At 50.8% G+C, this 18,620-nt stretch overlaps 1 protein-coding gene across 1 annotated transcript in view; it reads left to right on the plus strand.

Moving 5' to 3' along the window:
* Nucleotides 1-8,886, plus strand: part of LOC140192544 (basal cell adhesion molecule-like) — a 67,746-nt gene extending 58,860 nt beyond the window's left edge. Inside the window, exons 13-16 of the mRNA XM_072250107.1 lie at nucleotides 2,370-2,405; nucleotides 2,974-3,118; nucleotides 6,467-6,581; nucleotides 6,801-8,886. Of these exons, the coding sequence (XP_072106208.1) occupies nucleotides 2,370-2,405; nucleotides 2,974-3,118; nucleotides 6,467-6,581; nucleotides 6,801-6,806 (302 nt within the window). The 3' untranslated portion in view covers nucleotides 6,807-8,886. The remainder of the gene's footprint in view (nucleotides 1-2,369; nucleotides 2,406-2,973; nucleotides 3,119-6,466; nucleotides 6,582-6,800) is intronic.
* Nucleotides 8,887-18,620: the final 9,734 nt, after the last annotated feature.

The raw sequence follows: 18,620 nt of genomic DNA on the forward strand, positions 1-18,620 counted from the left end.
GGATGAAAGGAAAGTGGGTGAGGGACAAGTGGAAGGGGAAGGGAGGGAGGTGAGTGGGTTAGACCAGACTGGTTGAGTGAAAGAAAGAATGGGAGGGAGGGAAGTATCGGATGGCAAGGGGTATAAGGGGAGAGGGGGTACTAGTTTGATCTAAAACCAGTGTATTATGGCTAAACAAAGGTGACTACAATGGGATAAGGGAGGAATTGGATAGGATAGACTGGGAACACAGGCTATATATGATGGGATGGTTGAGAAACAGTGGAAGACTTTCAGAGAGATTTTTCACAGTGCTCAACAGAAGTATATTCGAGTTAAAAGCAAGGACAGTAAGGGGGGGAGAGCCAGCCTCGGATAACTAAGGAAATCAAGGAAACAATCAAACTAAAAGCTCGTGTGTTAGAAGTCACCAAGAGTAGGTCACTGGAAGGTTAGGAAAACTTTAAAAAGCAACAATGAAACACTAAGCCAGCAATAAAGAAAGGGAAGATAGGTCATGAATATAAGCCAGCACAAGATATAAAAACGATTAGTGAAAGTTTTTATGATTATATAAAGCGGAAAAGGGTGGCCAAAGTGAACGTAGATCCCTTGGAGGATGAGAAGGAGAAATTGATATTAGGTAGGGAGGAAATGGATGAGGCTTTGAATGACAATTTTGTGTCAGTTGTCACGGTGGAGGGCACTTCTAACATGACAAAGAGAGATGATACGGATGCGATGGACTCTGGGCAGGTCCTGGTGGATTGGAAGAAGGCGAATATCACGCCACTGTTCAAAAAAGGATGTTGGCAAAAGGCAGGTGACTATAGGCCAGTTAGTTTAACATCTGTTGGCAAAATGCGTGAAGCTATCATTAAAGAAAAAATAGCAAGACATTTGGAAAGAAATGGATCCATCAGGCAGATGCAGCATGGATTCAGCAAATGCAGGTCCTGTTTGACAAACATACTGGAGTTCTTTGAGGATATAACAAGTGTAGTGGATAGAGGGGAATAGATGGCTGTTCAGAAGGCTTTCGATAAGGTCCCACATAAAAGACTTATCCATAAGATAAGGATGCAGAAAAGCTGCAGGTGATGTATTAGCATGGATAGAGAATTGGTTAACCAATAGAAAGCAAAGAGTTGGGATATATGGGTGTTGCTCTGGTTGTCAATCAGTGGTGAGCGATGTGCCGCTGGGGTCAGTGCTGGGTCCGCAACTTTTCACGGTATACATTAACAATCTGGAAGAGGGGACCGAGTATAGTGCATCTAAGTTTGCTGGTGACACTAAATTGAGTGAAAAAGCAAATTGTCCAGAGGATACTGAGAGTCTGTAAAGAGATATAGATAGGTTAATTGAGCAGGCAAGGGCCTGGCAGATGGAGTACAACGTTGGTAAATGCGAGGTCATCCACTTTGGAAGAAAAAATGGAAGATCAGATTATTATTTAAATGGTAAAAGACTGCAGCATGCTGCTTTGCAGAAGAACTGGGAGTACTTGTGCATGAATCGCAAAAGGTTGGTTTACAGGTGCAGCAGGCTTTCAAGAAGGCAAAGGGAATGTTGTCCTTCATTACTAGAGGGATTAAATTTACGAGCAGGGAGGTTATGCGACAACTGTATAAGGTACTGATGAGGCCACATCTGGAGTACTGCATGCAGATATTTGAGGAAGTATATACTGGCTTTGGAGGCAGTGCAGAGGAAGTTCACCAGGTTGATTCCAGAGATGAGGGGGTTAGACTGTGAGGAGAGATTGAGTTGCCTGGGACTGTACTCACTAGAATTCAGAAGGTATGAGAGGAGATCTTATAGAAACATATAAAATTATGAAAGGGATAGGTATGATAGAGGCAGGAAAGCTGATTCCATTGGTAGGTGAGACTAGAACTGGGGAACATAACCTCGGAGAAGTAAATTTAGAACGACAATGAGGAGGAACTGCTTTTCCCAAAGAGTGATGAATCTGTGGAATTCTCTGCCCAATGAAGCAGTGGAGGCTACCTCAGCAAACATATTTAAGACAAGGTTGGATAGACTTTTGCATAGTAGTGAAATTAAAGGTTATGGGGATAAGGCAGGTAGGTGGAGGTGAGTCCATGCTCAGGTCAGTCATGATCTTATGAATGGCCGAGCAGGCTCGGTGGGTCAGATAGCCCAACCCAGCTCCTATTTCTTATGTTCTGATGTTCTTTTTAAGAGAGGTATATGAGGGGAGAGTGGAAAAGGGAGGGGTATGGGGAGGTGAGATGAGGAGGGAGTGGATGGTGGATGGTAGGTGGTTTGTCACCAGGCAGAGGAAAGCCAAGGGGAATATTTGCCAGTGTTTGTTCTGCGTGGTATCCGGATTAATCCCTCACCCCAGTGTTTATCTCTTCCAGTTCCTCCCACCAGCAAGGCCCCCATATCATCTGGAGGTAAGTGTGTGACACCACCCCCCCGATCCACAGACACTTCTCTAACTGACCCTGGTACTCTCATGGACCTCACAATGATTATGGTGGGATTTCACCTCCCCCACCACTGCTCCCCTTCTCTGTGACCTCTACCAGTCCCTACATCTCTCCCTGTCTCTGTGAACCCCTATCATCCCCTACACCCCTCCCCCTCTCTGTGACCTCATCTGGCCCCTACACCCCTCCTCATAATTCTGTCTCTGTCATCCTTGTATCCTCAAGTTCCCTCTCTCTCTAATTCACACTCTCTCTTGTTCTCTTTCTATTTTGTTCTCTTCTCTCATTCTCTTGTTGCTTCTCACTCATTCACTTTAATCCACTCGTTTTCTCTCCATCTTTCATCTCCCTCACTTCCTTCCTCTCACTCGTGCTCTCCATCTCCCTCTCTCCCACTCTGTGACTTCCTACTTCTTCTCTCTCAGTCCCGTTAAACCTCTCTCCCACTCTGTCCCTGTGTCCTCACACTTGCTCCCTCTCCCTCCCTCTCGCTCCATCCCTGTGACGGCCTTTGCGTTCGTTCTCTCTACAGGGAGCCAGGAGCAGGAGGCAGGAGGAGGTGTGGTGGTGATCGTGGTGGTGGTCTGCGTGGTTCTGCTCCTGCTGGTGGTCGGCCTGCTCTACTGCTTGCACAGGAAGGGTAAACTGCGCTGTGGCAGCTCCGAGAAAACAGACACGTGAGTGCCGGAGGGATGGAGCATTGCCGGGAGTGTGGCTGGGGAGAGAGGGCATGTGAAGGAGAGTTACACAGACGTACTGCATGAAAACAGCTCCTCGGACCAACTCGCCCATATTTGCCAGTGTTTGTTCCATATCCCTCTAAACCTTTGCTATCCACACTCCTGTCCAAGTGTCTTTTCAATATTCCCACCTTGACCACTTCCTCTGGCAGCTCGTTTCATTTACAAACCAACATCTGGGTGAAATAGTTGTCCCTCAGGTTCCTAGTAATCTCTCCCATCTCACCTTAGAGCTGTGCCCTCCAGTTCTTAACTGACTGCAGAAGGAGAGCATTTGTGAGGGAGACATACTGAGATGGAGGGAGGAGGGGGATGCAGCCAAGAGGCGGGGGGGAGGGTTGCAGAGCAGAGAGACAGAGAGAAGGAGAGGCAGACAGACAGATAGAGACAGAGGGGGGTGGGGAGGTGACGAGAGAGGGTGCAGAGACAAAGATAGTGAGGGAGAGGGCAGAGGGAGACAAAGGTAGAGAGGGATAGGTCAGACAGAATGAAAAGCAGGCAGCGAGAGGGAATAAAGAGAGAAGGAGAGGGGAAGGAGGGAAGGAAACAGAGATGGGGAAAGATAGATGGGAAAAGAGAAAGAGAGAGGGGCTGGTGCAGGGGTCAGAAAGAAAGAGGAGAGATGGAGAGTCAAAGATGGAGGAGGGGGGCAGTGAAGGAGGTGAGAGGCAGAGAGAGAGGAGAGGTGAGATAAAAGTTGGCTCAGGCTTGCTGCTTTGTGGGATACACCATTTCCCAGCATGTAGGGTTTGGGCACAGGCAGCCTGAACGTGTCACTGGTCTGTGCCAGAGGAGCCGGGGGGAGGTGTTGGAGGATTAGCTCTAGAGGGAGCAGTGAGGGGAACATAGCCCCGGGGCGTTGCATGCACCTTGCTTGATACAGATGTCACACTCACTGCCGTCTGCGATAATCCCAGTGGATCTCATTAGACGCGTCGAGGCTGCCTGTCCAAACCCTGTGCGCTGGCAAACCGGTTCTAATGTGTATTTAATGATGCTGCGTAATTATCAGAGGTGTCTCACAGCCCAGCTGAGGGACGAGGGAGGCTGAAGGTGGGGGCAGGGAGGGGATTGCAGGCTTGGGATACCCCTCAGAGCTGCAGCACAATTTCTCATCTCAGCTGGCTGGTGGTCTGTTGCCACTCAGCTCGGGGGGACACGGCTAGAGAAGGAGTCCAGACCACTGCACCTCACTAGCCATGGTACGGAGTGGAAGGGCAAGGAGGTGTCGATATAATTCGGGGACATTTATACTTTGTTAGTCCCTGGCTCGCATTGGTGTCTATGCTGTGAACCGGGTGACAGTGCTGCAGGATCAGAAGCCAGAGCATCAGAATCAGACCAATCAGCCCGTGCAGTCTGCTCTGTAATTCCATCATGGCTGACTTATTATCCCTCTCAACCCTATTCTCCTGTCTTCCCTGTAACCTTTGACACCCTTACCAATCAGGAACTAGCAATCATCGCTTAAAATACACCCAGTAACTTAGCTTCCTCGGCTATTTTTGCAAAGAATTCCACAGACTCACCACTCTCTGGCTGAAGAAATTCCTCCTCATCTCTGTTCTAAAGGGACAGGCTCTATTCAAAGTCTATGCCTTCCGGACCTAGACTCCCCCACCATTGGAATCATCCTCTCCATGCCCACTCAATGAATCCTCCCCTCAGCCTTCGAAGCTCCTGTGAGTACAGGACCCGAGCTATCAAATGTTAACCCTTTCATATGTCGGATCATTCTTGTGAACCTCCTGCACTCTCTCCAATGCTAGCAGATCTTTCCGTAGACAGAGGTCCCAAGATGGTTCACAATACTCCCTGCAGTCTGACCAATGTCTTATAAAGTCCCAGCATTATATCCTTGTTTTTATATTCTAGTTCTCTTGAAATGAATGCTAACATTGCGTTTGTCTTCCTCACCACCAATTCAACATGCAAGTTAACCAGTAGGGGATTCCTGCAGTGGGACATTTTCTGGAATAGAGTGTCTTGACACATCGCGGTGGGGGGGGTGGGGGGGGGTGGTAAAACATTTTTTTTAAAGTCTCATGAGGAGAGACTGGTTGGGCTGTATCTTTTCTTCCCAGAGTGGTGGGGGAACCTAAAACCAAGGGGCATAGATAGGGTAGACAATCCGTGGCAGAGATGTCTCTGGTCAGACGGTTTAGGTCTGAGGAGAAAGTGGAACAGGAACAGACCCATTGTCCTATCATGTTGTGCTGAGTGAATTAAACTGGTAATTAAATACCGAACTGAACTAATCGCAATGTCCACATCCCTACGTTCTCGCTCAGATTCCTCCATTTTCTGCACACTGAGAGCCTCCTCAACACCCATATTGTATCTGCCTCCATTCTCACCCCATCAGAACATTCGAGGCACCCACCACTCTGCATACAAAAAATTTGCCCTGCACATCACTTTCAACTTTCCCCACTCACCTGAAGTGCATTCCCTCTTGCTTTAGACATTTCCTGTTTTGACATGTACTGGGAATGAGTTGCTGGCATATTCTAAGCCTCACAGAGAGGGGTGAGGGGTTTTGAGGGGATATAAGGGACCTTGAGGAGTTTGTGGAACAGTGACCCTCACAACGCTGACCAGCACTGGTATGACCGAGGCAGAGATGGGTCAGAACCAGTGCTGGGAAACGGGAGCACTGTAGGTGGGTCAGCACTAAAACAATTGGTTGAAGGACATGTCTGTTCTGTGTTACGTAGTGTTATATCTCCTCTCTCACGGCCTCCATCAGCTGGGGACAGACTATTGACCCTGAGGTCTTCATGCCTTCTCCTGCCTTGCCCCATATGGGCCAGGATGTTCACGAGCTCCCAATGTGATCTGAAGCAGAGGGGCTTTTACCAAAGATCCCCAAATCCCAGCTAGTCAAAAGGGAACAGGAGGCACTTCAGCCCCTCAAGTCCCTGGTGACCCACTGAGTCAGAACCCAGCTACCTCTTCCTACACTTTTACTACGCCCTCCTCCGTTTCCTCAGTGTCCAGGAATCTCTGCTGGACACATTAAGGCTCCTTCATTCCCAGGATGACTGATCCTTCTGAGGCTGGACCCCCTGTTCTTGTGCAGCTGACGGGGTGGGGGGGGAGTATCCCCCCACACCTCCTTGTTGAGGTGAGTGAGAACGATGTTCATGTATACAGAGTGGGGCTGGAAAAGTGAGGACCCACCCACCACCACCTCAGTGAGAGTGGCGTAAAGGCTGTTTGGGTCGGGAACGTAATGTTGTTGGAGCTGGACTGACCAACCTGGTGCCTTCTTTCCTCTCCTAGGGTTCACACAGAGGTCAGGAATGATGACATCGTGGTGGAGATGAAGACGGGCCAATCAGCAGAGACCTCTGGGCTCCTGGGCGTTAACACAGAGAGGAGGCCCGGGCCAGACAGGGTGAGATGGCGCTATCCCAGGACTCAGACCTGTCTCAGATTATCCCGTTGCCGACCCGCCGCTGACCTGTCCCAGACTCGTTCCTGTTCTGTCCTGCCGAGATCCAACCCAGAGGTGTCTGCTGACCAGACCCAAACATTTTCAAGTGCTGCCAATTACCCAGCTCCCTCAGACGCTTGGTCCATCTCTGCCCCACTAACCCTGTCTCTCTGTCTCCAGCGCTAGGTCTGGACCTGCTAACAGACCCAGGAGGAGCATGGAGGAACTACAGACACAAGGGATGAGGGAGAGAGTGATTCTATGGTAAGGGACCAGGCCTGTCTCTGCCCACCACTCTCTCACCAGATGGACACCTTCCTAACACTGTCTTCTGTCAAAGCGGAGCCAGTCGAACTCCTTACCACAAACACTGGGCTGCGAGACTCTCCTCACTCTGACCCAACCCCAACGCAACTCAAGACTGTAGCTCAGTCTATGCTCCACACTGGACATTAAGGGTCTGCCCACTGCTCCCCTCTACAGTTCGGCCCTCATGGACACACACTGGCCAAATGGGATGCTGCAGAGGATACCACACTCTGTGACCCAGAAGTGTGTGATGGGACAGTATGCAGGGAGTTTCACTCTGTGTCTGACCCTGGGAATGTGTGATGGGATGCTGTGAAGGGAACTTTATTTTGCATCTGACCCCGGGAGTGTGTGATGGGACGGTGCAGAGGGAGCTTCACTCCATGTCTGACCCCCAGGAGTGTGTGATGGGACAGTGTAGAAGGAGCTTCACTCTGTGTTTGACCCTATGAGTGTGTGATGGGACAGTGCAGAGGGAGCTTCACTCTGTGTCTGACCCCCAGGAGTGTGTGATGGGACAGTGTAGAAGGAGTTTCACTCTGTGTCTGACCCTGGGAGTGTGTGATGGGACAGTGCAGAGGGAGCTTCACTCTGTGTCTGACTCCGGGAGTGTGTGATGGGACGGTGCAGAGGGAGCTTCACTCTGTGTCTGACCCTGGGAGTGTGTGATGGGACGGTGTGGAGGGAGCTTCACTCTGTGTCTGACCCTGGGAGTGTGTGATGGGACGGTGTGGAGGGAGCTTCACTCTGTGTCTGACCCTGGGAGTGTGTGATGGGACAGTGCAGAGGGAGCTTCACTCTGTGTCTGACCCTGGGAGTGTGTGATGGGACGGTGCAGAGGGAGCTTCACTCTGTGTCTGTCTCAGGGAGTGTGTGATGGGACGGTGCAGAGGGAGCTTCATTCTGTCCGGCCCCGGGAGTGTGTGATGGGATGGTTCAGCGAGAGCTTACCCCTATGACAGTGTGTTAACCAATTAGAGTATATCCTTACTCTCAAACCTGTGCCTCTTGTTGATTGGAGGAAGTCCTACCTGTACAGGATATAACCATGTTGGTGCCCAATTCCTCAGCGCCCAGAGTTTGTGATGATGAGATCTGACTGCCATCTTTCCACTGTTTGTGCTTGATGTTTTTTTTTACGAGAGGGGACCCAGATAGGGTTTTGATTGCCTCACCTTCCCACTCCTTTCATACTCATTTCTTCAGTTCTGTGTCACACCCTGTGCCAGAGAGGTCAATGGGGTTCCCCTATCTGGACACCTCGCCATACCTCAGCCTGCACTGACCACTGTGGGACTCTCTGTGCAGCTCGGTAACCCTGGCCTGACAAGCGGTCAATTCCGTCCACAACCTTGATTCCCACATCCCTCACTTTCTCACCCCATGGTCATAATACCCATCCTGTATGGTCCACTACCAAATCTCTCCACTTCCTAACACCCCTCTCCCTCTCCAACACTCCCATCCCCTTCCCTTTCTCCCCAACACCCATCTCTTCCATTCCCTCTTCTGTTCCCTTCTGTCCCTTCCTCCCCTCCTCCTCTCCCTTCCTGCCTCTCGCTCTCCTTCAATGGGACTGTATATGCATTGTGGGTGTTCAGCAGACACAGTGGATCTCCCATCCAATTTATCACCACTCCTGCCCCTCCCTCCCCTGCTGCCCCAGCACCTTCCCTTACCCGAACTCCTCCCTTCCTGCCTGCCTGACCCCTTCTCCTACCCCCACCATCAAATCACCAATGACTGGGGCTTTGAACCCATCTGGTATCCTCTCTCAGCCTGTGTCGTGCTCTGTATATACTGTGTGTTGTGTAGAGTTGGGTTGTGTAATAGACATTGGTGTAACAAACATCGAAGTAACAGACGTTGCTGTACCAGACATTGGTGTAACAGAATCTATTAACAGACACTGGTGTAACAGACGCGGTTTACAGACACTGGTGTAACAGACGCTGTGTGTGTCACCACTTGGCTCCTGTCTCTTATTTCACATTCAGTGCCCACACCAGGGCCGGTGTGAGTGTTACTGATGCTAAACCCTCAGAGTTTCACTGACGATCATTGAGGAGGCGAGAGGAGAGAGGGGAATGGGAGATGGGAGGCATAGTAGGATGGTGTGGCCAGAATGCAATGGAAGATGGTGGTGAACCTCTGTAATTCCTCGTCAGCGATGGCTAGGAGGCTAAGGGATTGGGTACATTTAAAGCGGAGGTTGTTATCTTCTTGATTAGTCAAGGTGTCAAAGGTTACTGCGAAAAGGCAGTAAAATGAGGTTGCAAGGAATAATAAATCAACCATGATGGAACGGTGGAGCAGACTACTGGGCTGAACGGCCTAACGCTGCTCTTATAGTTTTATGGAGAGCCTCTTTCCGAAATCCTGGGTCCACAATCCTGAGCTGTGGATCACCCATCCTAAAGCCGGAAACCAACTATCCTAAACCATGGGAGCTCTCCCATCTTAATTCCAGTGACACACCACCCTAAATCCTGACACCAGCCACCCTAAACTCCAGGATCGCCATCTTAAACCCAGGACTGACCACCCTAAACCTCAGGAAATTCATTCTAAATCCTGGGACTGAACCACCCTTAACCCCAGAACTGCTTGTCCTCATACACAATGATCCTCAACCCTAGTTACCCCATCCTAAACTCCAAAGTGCTCCACTGCATGCACATCTGTCACCTGCCCTGTCTTGTTCCCTAATGGGAGATCCAGTATCGCATTCTCTCCAGCTGAGATCTCTATATATTGATTAAAGAAACTTCCCTGAACACTTGACAAACTATCCTATCCAGTCCCAGTCAATATGTGAAAAGTTAAAATCACCTACTATCACAACCTTATGTTTCTTGCAACTGTCTGCCATCTCTCTAAAAGTGGCTTCTCTAAATCCTGCTGACTATTAGGTGGTCTACATTAGACCCATTAATATAGTTATTCCTTTCTTATTCCTCAGTTCCACCTATATATGCTCCAGTAGATGAGCTCTCCAGTCTGTCCTGTCTGAGAACTACTGTTACATTTTCCCTGACCAATAATGCCACCCTTTCCCCTTTAATCCTTCTCACGCTATCACATTTAAAACAACAGAACCCAAGAACATTGAGCTGCCGGTACTGCCCCTCCTGCAACCAAGTCTCACTTTGAGATTAACTCTGATCTCAATCAGAGATTCCCGCTGCTGGGATTCATACAACTGTTGACCTTTCATCCTTGGAAACCACATCTGCTGACATTACAACCTCTGGGATCCACTCGGGTGACCTTTCACCCTATAGTATCAGAAATCCAGAGCTCAGTGTTGAAGAATCAGATGCTGAGATTCCTCACCATAACCTGAGTCAATAGAGATTTGACACGTAGGCCCTTTGGCCCATCTAGTTCTTACTGACAGTCAGGGATGCTTTGGCCGAGGCCTTGATGGGATTGTCCCGCCTGCACTCTGTAGCTGTCCAAAGGAGATGGTTGTGGTGCTGTCCAGAGTGCATGATCCATCCAGACATGGACTGGTTCCCACATGATGCTCACACTGACTGCAGGGATCCATTCCAAATGAACCAGTTCCAGGATCTCAGCCTCTCTCAGCTCATAGTCAACGAGGAGTGGGACATCAACCCAGAAGATCTGAGGGGACACCCCTCATGCCAAGGAGCTTGGTGAGGAATGTCACAGACCAACTTGGTCAAAGAGGAGCACAGGTGGGAGAGTGGGGTCACTGAGGGGAACCATACAAAGACCACACTGACAGAGGCAAAGATCACAACATGCTGTTGGACGTAGTGCCTTTTCACTCCCACTGACTGCTCTCCCAGTGGACTCCACCCTCCCCATTAGCTCCCACCTTCCACACTCCTGATTGGACCCACCGCTTCCCATTCAGTCCCCATGGGACCCAGTTTTTCCCATTCATTTCCACGGATACCCACCCCTTTCCATTTGGTCCCGCCATCCACACTCCCAATGCAACCCCACCCCTCTTCATTCACTTCCATCACCCACACTCTCAATGAGAAATCCCCCCCTTCCCATTCACTCCACTGCCTGCAATCCCAATGGGATCACAGCCCTTCCCATTCACTCCCACTGTCCACACTTCCAATGGGACTACACCCCTTCCCATTCACTCCACTGCCCACAATCCCAATGGGATCACAGCCCTTCCCATTCAGTTCACTGCCCACACTCCCAATGGGACTACACCCCTTCCCATTCACTTCACTGCCCACAATCCCAATGGGATCACAGCCCTTCCCATTCACTCCCACTGTCCAAACTCCCAATGGGACCCCACACTTTCAAATTCACTCCCACAATTCGCTCTCCAAATAGGACCCCATACTTTCCCATTCCCTCCCACCATCTGCACTCCCAATAAGACCCCATACTTTCCCATTCACTCCCACCGTCTGCACTCCCAATAGGACCCCATACTTTCCCATTCATTCCCACTGTCCACACTCCCAATGTGACACAACACATTCCCATTTCCTCCCACCGTCTGCACTCCCAATAGGACGCAATAATTTCCCATTCAGTTCCACTGTCCACACTCCTGCAACCCCACACTTTCCCATTTTCTCCCACATTTCGCCCTCCCAATGCGACCCCACACTTTCCCACTCACACCCACCGTCCACACTTTCAATGGGACCCCACCCTTCCCCATTCACTCCCACCGTCCAAACTCTAAAGGGATCTTACCCCTCCCCATTCACTTCCACCGTCCACACTCTAAATGGATCTTACCCCTCTCCATTCACTCCCACCGTCCACACCCTAAATGGATCTTACCCCTCCCCATTCACTCACCCCGTCCACACTCTAAATGGATCTTACCCCTTCCCATTCACTCCCACCCTGCACACTCTCAATGGATCTTTCCCCTGCCCATTCACTCCCTCCCTCCACACTCTGAATGGATCTTACCCCTCCCCATTCACTCCCACCGTCCACACTCTAAATTGATCTTTCCCCTGCCCATTCACTCCCTCCCTCCAAACTCTGAATGGATCTTACCCCTCCCCATTCACTCCCAATGTCCACACTCTAAATTGATCTTAACCCTCCCCATTCACTCCAGTCGTCCACACTCTCAATGGATCTTTCCCCTGCCCATTCACTCCCTCCGTCCACAGCCTCAATGGCTATTACCCCTGCCCATTCACTCCCTCCCTCCACACTCTGAATGGATCTTACCCTTCCCTATTCAGTCCCACCGTCCACACTCTAAATTGATCTTAACCCTCCCCATTCACTCCCACCGTGTACTCTCTAAATGGATCTTAACACTCCCTATTCACTCCCACCGTCCACACTCTAAATGCATCTTACCCCTCCCCATTCACTCCCACCCTCCACACTCTAAATGGATCTTACCCCTCCCCATTCGCTCCCACCGTCCACACTCTAAATGGATCTTACCCCTCCCCATTCACTCCCACCCTCCACACTCTAAGTGGATCTTACCCCACCCCATTCACTTCCACCGTCCACACTCTAAATGGTGGATCTTACCCCTCCCCTTTAACTCCCACCGTCCACACTCTAAATTGATCTTAACCCTCCCACTTCACTCCCACCGTCCACACTCTAAATGGATCTTACCCCTCCCCATTCACTCCCACCGTCCACACTCTAAATGGATCTTATCCTCCCCGTTCACTCCCACCGTCCACACTCTAAATGGATCTTACCCCTCCCCGTTCACTCCCACCGTCCACACTCTATATGGATCTTATCCCTCCCCGTTCACTCCCACCGTCCACACTCTAAATGGATCTTACCCCTCCCCGTTCACTCCCACTGCCCACAGTCTAAGTGGATCTTACCCCACCCCATTCACTTCCACCGTCCACACTCTAAATGGATCTTACCCCTCCCCATTCACTCCCACCGTCCACACTCTAAATGGATCTTACCCCTCCCCATTCACTTCCCCCGTACACACTCTATATGCATCTTACCCCTCCCCTTTCACTCCCACCATCCACACTCTAAATGGATCTTACCCCTCCCCATTCACTCCCACCGTCCACACTCTAAATAGATTTTACCCATTTCCATTCACTCCCACCGTCCACACTCTCAATGGTTCTTACCCCTGCCCATTCACTCCCTCCCTCCACACTCTGAATGGATCTTACCCTTCCCCATTCACTCCCACCGTCCACAATCTTAATGGATCTTACCCCTTCCCATTCACTCCCACCGTGCACACTCTCAATGGACCTTACCCCTGCCCATTCACTACGTCCCTCCACGCTCTGAATGGATCTTACCCCTCCCCATTCACTCTCACCATCCACACTCAAAATGGATCTTATCCCTCCCCATTCACTCCCACCGTCCACACTCTAAATGGACCTTACCCCTCCCCATTCACTCCCACCGTCCACACCCTAAATGGATCTTAGCCCTCCCCATTCACTCCCCCCGTCCAACCTCTAAATGGATCTTACCCCTCCCCTTCCACTCCCACCGTCCACACTCTAAATGGATCTTACCCCTCCCCGATCACTCCAACCGTCCACACTCTCAATGGTTCTTTCCCCTGCCCATTCACTCCCTCCGTCCACAGCCTCAATGGCTATTACCCCTGCCCATTCACTCCCTCCCTCCACACTCTGAATGGATCTTACCCTTCCCTATCAGTCCCACCGTCCACACTCTAAATTGATCTTAACCCTCCCCATTCACTCCCACCGTGTACTCTTTTAATGGATCTTAACACTCCCCATTCACTCCCACCGTCCACACTCTAAATGCATCTTACCCCTCCCCATTCACTCCCACCCTCCACACTCTAAATGGATCTTACCCCTCCCCATTCGCTCCCACCGTCCACACTCTAAATGGATCTTACCCCTCCCCTTTCTCTCCCACCGTCCACACTCTAAATGGATCTTACCCCTCCCCGTTCACTCCCACCGTCCACACTCTAAATGGATCTTACCCCTTCCCATTCACTCCCACCGTCCACACTCTAAATGGATCTTACACCTCCCCATTCACTCCCATCGTCCACACTCTAAATGGATCTTACACCTCCCCATTCACTCCCATCGTCCACACTCTAAATGGATTTTAACCCTCGCCATTCACTCCCACCGTCCACTCTCTAAATGGATCTTACACCTCCACATTCACTCCCACCGTCCACACTCTAAATGGATCTTAACCCTCCTCAATCACTCCCACCGTGCACAATCTAAATGGATCTTAACACTCCCCATTCACTCCCACCGTCCACACTCTAAATGCATCTTACCCCTCCACATTCACTCCCACCGTCCACACTCTAAATGGATCTTAACCCTCCCCCTTCACTCCCACCGTCCACACTCTAAATGGATCTTACCCCTCCCCGTTCACTCCCACCGTCCACACTGTAAATGGATTTTACCCCTTCCCATTCACTCCCACCTTCCACACTCTAAATGGATCTTACCCCTCCCCATTCACTCCCACCGTCCACACTCTAAATTGATCTTAACCCTCCTCATTCACTCCCACCGTGCACAATCTAAATGGATCTTAACACTCCCCATTCACTCCCACCGTCCACACTCTAAATGCATCTTACCCCTCCCCGATCACTCCCACCGTCCACACTCTAAATGGATCTTACCCCTCCCCGTTCCCTCCCACCGTCCACACTCTAAATGGATCTTATCCCTCCCCATTCACTCCCATCGTCCACACTCTAAATGGATCTTTCCCCTGCCCATTCACTCCCTCCCTCCACACTCTGAATGGATCTTACCCCTCCCCATTCACTCCCAATGTCCACACTCTAAATTGATCTTAACCCTCCCCATTCACTCCAGTCGTCCACACTCTCAATGGATCTTTCCCCTGCCCATTCACTCCCTCCGTCCACAGCCTCAATGGCTATTACCCCTGCCCATTCACTCCCTCCCTCCACACTTTGAATGGATCTTACCCTTCCCTATTCAGTCCCACCGTCCACACTCTAAATTGATCTTAACCCTCCCCATTCACTCCCACCGTGTACTCTCTAAATGGATCTTAACACTCCCCATTCACTCCCACCGTCCACACTCTAAATGCATCTTACCCCTCCCCATTCACTCCCACCCTCCACACTCTAAATGGATCTTACCCCTCACCATTCACTCCCACCGTCCACACTCTAAATGGATCTTACCCCTCCCCATTCACTCCCACCCTCCACACTCTAAGTGGATCTTACCCCACCCCATTCACTTCCACCGTCCACACTCTAAATGGTGGATCTTACCCCTCCCCTTTAACTCCCACCGTCCACACTCTAAATTGATCTTAACCCTCCCCCTTCACTCCCACCGTCCACACTCTAAATGGATCTTACCCCTCCCCATTCACTCCCACCGTCCACACTCTAAATGGATCTTATCCCTGCCCGTTCACTCCCACCGTCCACACTCTAAATGGATCTTACCCCTCCCCGTTCACTCCCACCGTCCACATTCTATATGGATCTTATCCCTCCCCATTCACTCCCACCGTCCACACTCTAAATGGATCTTACCCCTCCCCGTTCACTCCCACTGCCCACAGTCTAAGTGGATCTTACCCCACCCCATTCACTTCCACCGTCCACACTCTAAATGGATCTTACCCCTCCCCATTCACTCCCACCGTCCACACTCTAAATGGATCTTACCCCTCCCCATTCACTTCCCCCGTACACACTCTAAATGCATCTTACCCCTCCCCTTTCACTCCCACCATCCACACTCTAAATGGATCTTACCCCTCTCCATTCACTCCCACCGTCCACACTCTAAATAGATTTTACCCATTTCCATTCACTCCCACCGTCCACACTCTCAATGGACCTTACCCCTGCCCATTCACTACGTCCCTCCACGCTCTGAATGGATCTTACCCCTCCCCATTCACTCCCACCGTCCACACTCTAAATGGACCTTACCCCTCCCCATTCACTCCCACCGTCCACACCCTAAATGGATCTTAGCCCTCCCCATTCACTCCCCCCCTCCAACCTCTAAATGGATCTTACCCCTCCCCTTTCACTCCCACCGTCCACACTCTAAATGGATCTTATCCCTCCCCGATCACTCCAACCGTCCACACTCTCAATGGTTCTTTCCCCTGCCCATTCACTCCCTCCGTCCACAGCCTCAATGGCTATTACCCCTGCCCATTCACTCCCTCCCTCCACACTCTGAATGGATCTTACCCTTCCCTATTCAGTCCCACCGTCCACACTCTAAATTGATCTTAACCCTCCCAATTCACTCCCACCGTGTACTCTCTAAATGGATCTTAACACTCCCCATTCACTCCCACCGTCCACACTCTAAATGCATCTTACACCTCCACATTCACTCCCACCGTCCACACTCTAAATGGATCTTACCCCTCCCCGTTCACTTCCACCGTTCACACTCTAAATGGATCTTACCCCTCCCCGTTCACTCCCACCGTCCACACTCTAAATGGATTTTACCCCTTCCCATTCACTCCCACCGTCCACACTCTAAATGGATCTTACCCCTCCCCATTCACTCCCACCGTCCACACTCTAAGTGGATCTTACCCCTTCCCATTCACTCCCACCGTCCACACTCTAAATGGATCTTACCCCTCCCCATTCACTCCCACCGTCCACACTCTAAATGGATCTTACCCCTCCCCATTCACTCCCACCGTCCACACTCTAAATGGATCTTACCCCTCCCCGTTCACTCCCACTGTCCACATTCTAAATGGATCTTACCCCTCCCCATTTACTTCCACCGTCCACACTCACAATGGATCTTACCCCTGCCCATTCACTCCCTCCCTCCACGCTCTGAATGGATCTTACCCCTGCCCATTCACTTTCACAATCCACACTCAAAATGGATCTTCACCCTCCCCATTCACTCCCACCGTCCAAACTCTAAATGGATCTTACCCCTCCCCGATCACTCCCACCGTCCGCACTCTAAACAGATCATACACCTCCCCATTCACTCCCACCGTCCACACTCTAAATGGATCTTACCCCTCCTCGATCACTCCAACCGTCCACACTCTCAATGGATCGTTCCCCTGCCCATTCACTCCCTCCCTCCACACTATGAATGGATCTTACCCGTCCCCATTCACTCCCACCGTCCACACACTAAATTGATCTTAACCATCCCCATTCACTCCCACCGTGCACACTCTAAATGGAACTTACCACTCCCCATTCACTCCCACCGTCCACACTCTAAATGGATCTTACCCCTCCCCATTCACTCCCACTGTCCACACTCTTAATGGATCTTACCCTTCCTCATTCACTCCCCCCGTCCACACTCTTAATGGATCTTACCCCTTCCAATTCACTCCCACCGTGCACACTCTCAATGGACCTTACCCCTGCCCATTCACTACGTCCCTCCACACTCTGAATGGATCTTACCCCTCCCCATTCACTCTCACCATCCACACTCAAAATGGATCTTAACCCTCCCAATTCAGTCCCACCGTCCGCACTCCAAATGGATCTTAACACTCCCCATTCACTCCCAACGTCCACACTCTAAATGGATCTTATCCCTCCCCATTCACTCCCACCGTCCACACTCTAAATGGATCTTTCCCCTGCCCATTCACTCCCTCCCTCCACACTCTGAATGGATCTTACCCCTCCCCATTCACTCCCAATGTCCACACTCTAAATTGATCTTAACCCTCCCCATTCACTCCAGTCGTCCACACTCTCAATGGATCTTTCCCCTGCCCATTCACTTCCTCCGTCCACAGCCTCAATGGCTATTACCCCTGCCCATTCACTCCCTCCCTCCACACTCTGAATGGATCTTACCCTTCCCTATTCAGTCCCACCGTCCATACTCTAAATTGATCTTAACCCTCCCCATTCACTCCCACCGTGTACTCTCTAAATGGATCTTAACACACCCCATTCACTCCCACCGTCCACACTCTAAATGCATCTTACCCCTCCCCATTCACTCCCACCCTCCACACTCTAAATGGATCTTACCCCTCCCCATTCGCTCCCACCGTCCACACTCTAAATGGATCTTACCCCTCCCCTTTCTCTCCCACCGTCCACACTCTAAATGGATCTTACCCCTCCCCATTCACTCCCACCGTCCACATTCTAAATGGATCTTACCCGTCCCCGTTCACTCCCACTGTCCACACTCCAAACGGATCTTAATCCTCCCCGATCACTCCCACCGTCCACACTCTAAATGGATCTTACCCCTCCCCATTCACTCCCACCGTCCAGACTCTAAATGGATCTTACCCCTCCCCATTCACTCCCACCGTCCACACTCTAAATGGATTTTACCCCTTCCCATTCACTCCTACCGTCCACTCTTTCAATGGATCTTACCCCTGCCCATTGACTCCCTCCCTCCACACTCTGAATGGATCTTACCCTTCCCCATTCACTCCCACCGTCCAAACTCTAAATTGATCAAAACCCTCCTCATTCACTCCCACCGTGCACAATCTAAATGGATCTTAACACTCCCCATTCACTCCCACCGTCCACACTCTAAATTCATCTTACCCCTCTCAATTCACTCCCACCGTCCACACTGTAAATGGATCTTACCCCTCCCCATTCACTCCCACCGTCCACACTCTAAATGGATCTTACCCCTCCCCGTTCACTCCCACCGTCCACACTCTAAATGCATCTTACCCCTC

This window comes from Mobula birostris, unplaced genomic scaffold (genome assembly GCF_030028105.1).
Source record: "Mobula birostris isolate sMobBir1 unplaced genomic scaffold, sMobBir1.hap1 scaffold_1630, whole genome shotgun sequence".
Taxonomy (NCBI): Eukaryota; Metazoa; Chordata; class Chondrichthyes; order Myliobatiformes; family Myliobatidae; genus Mobula; species Mobula birostris.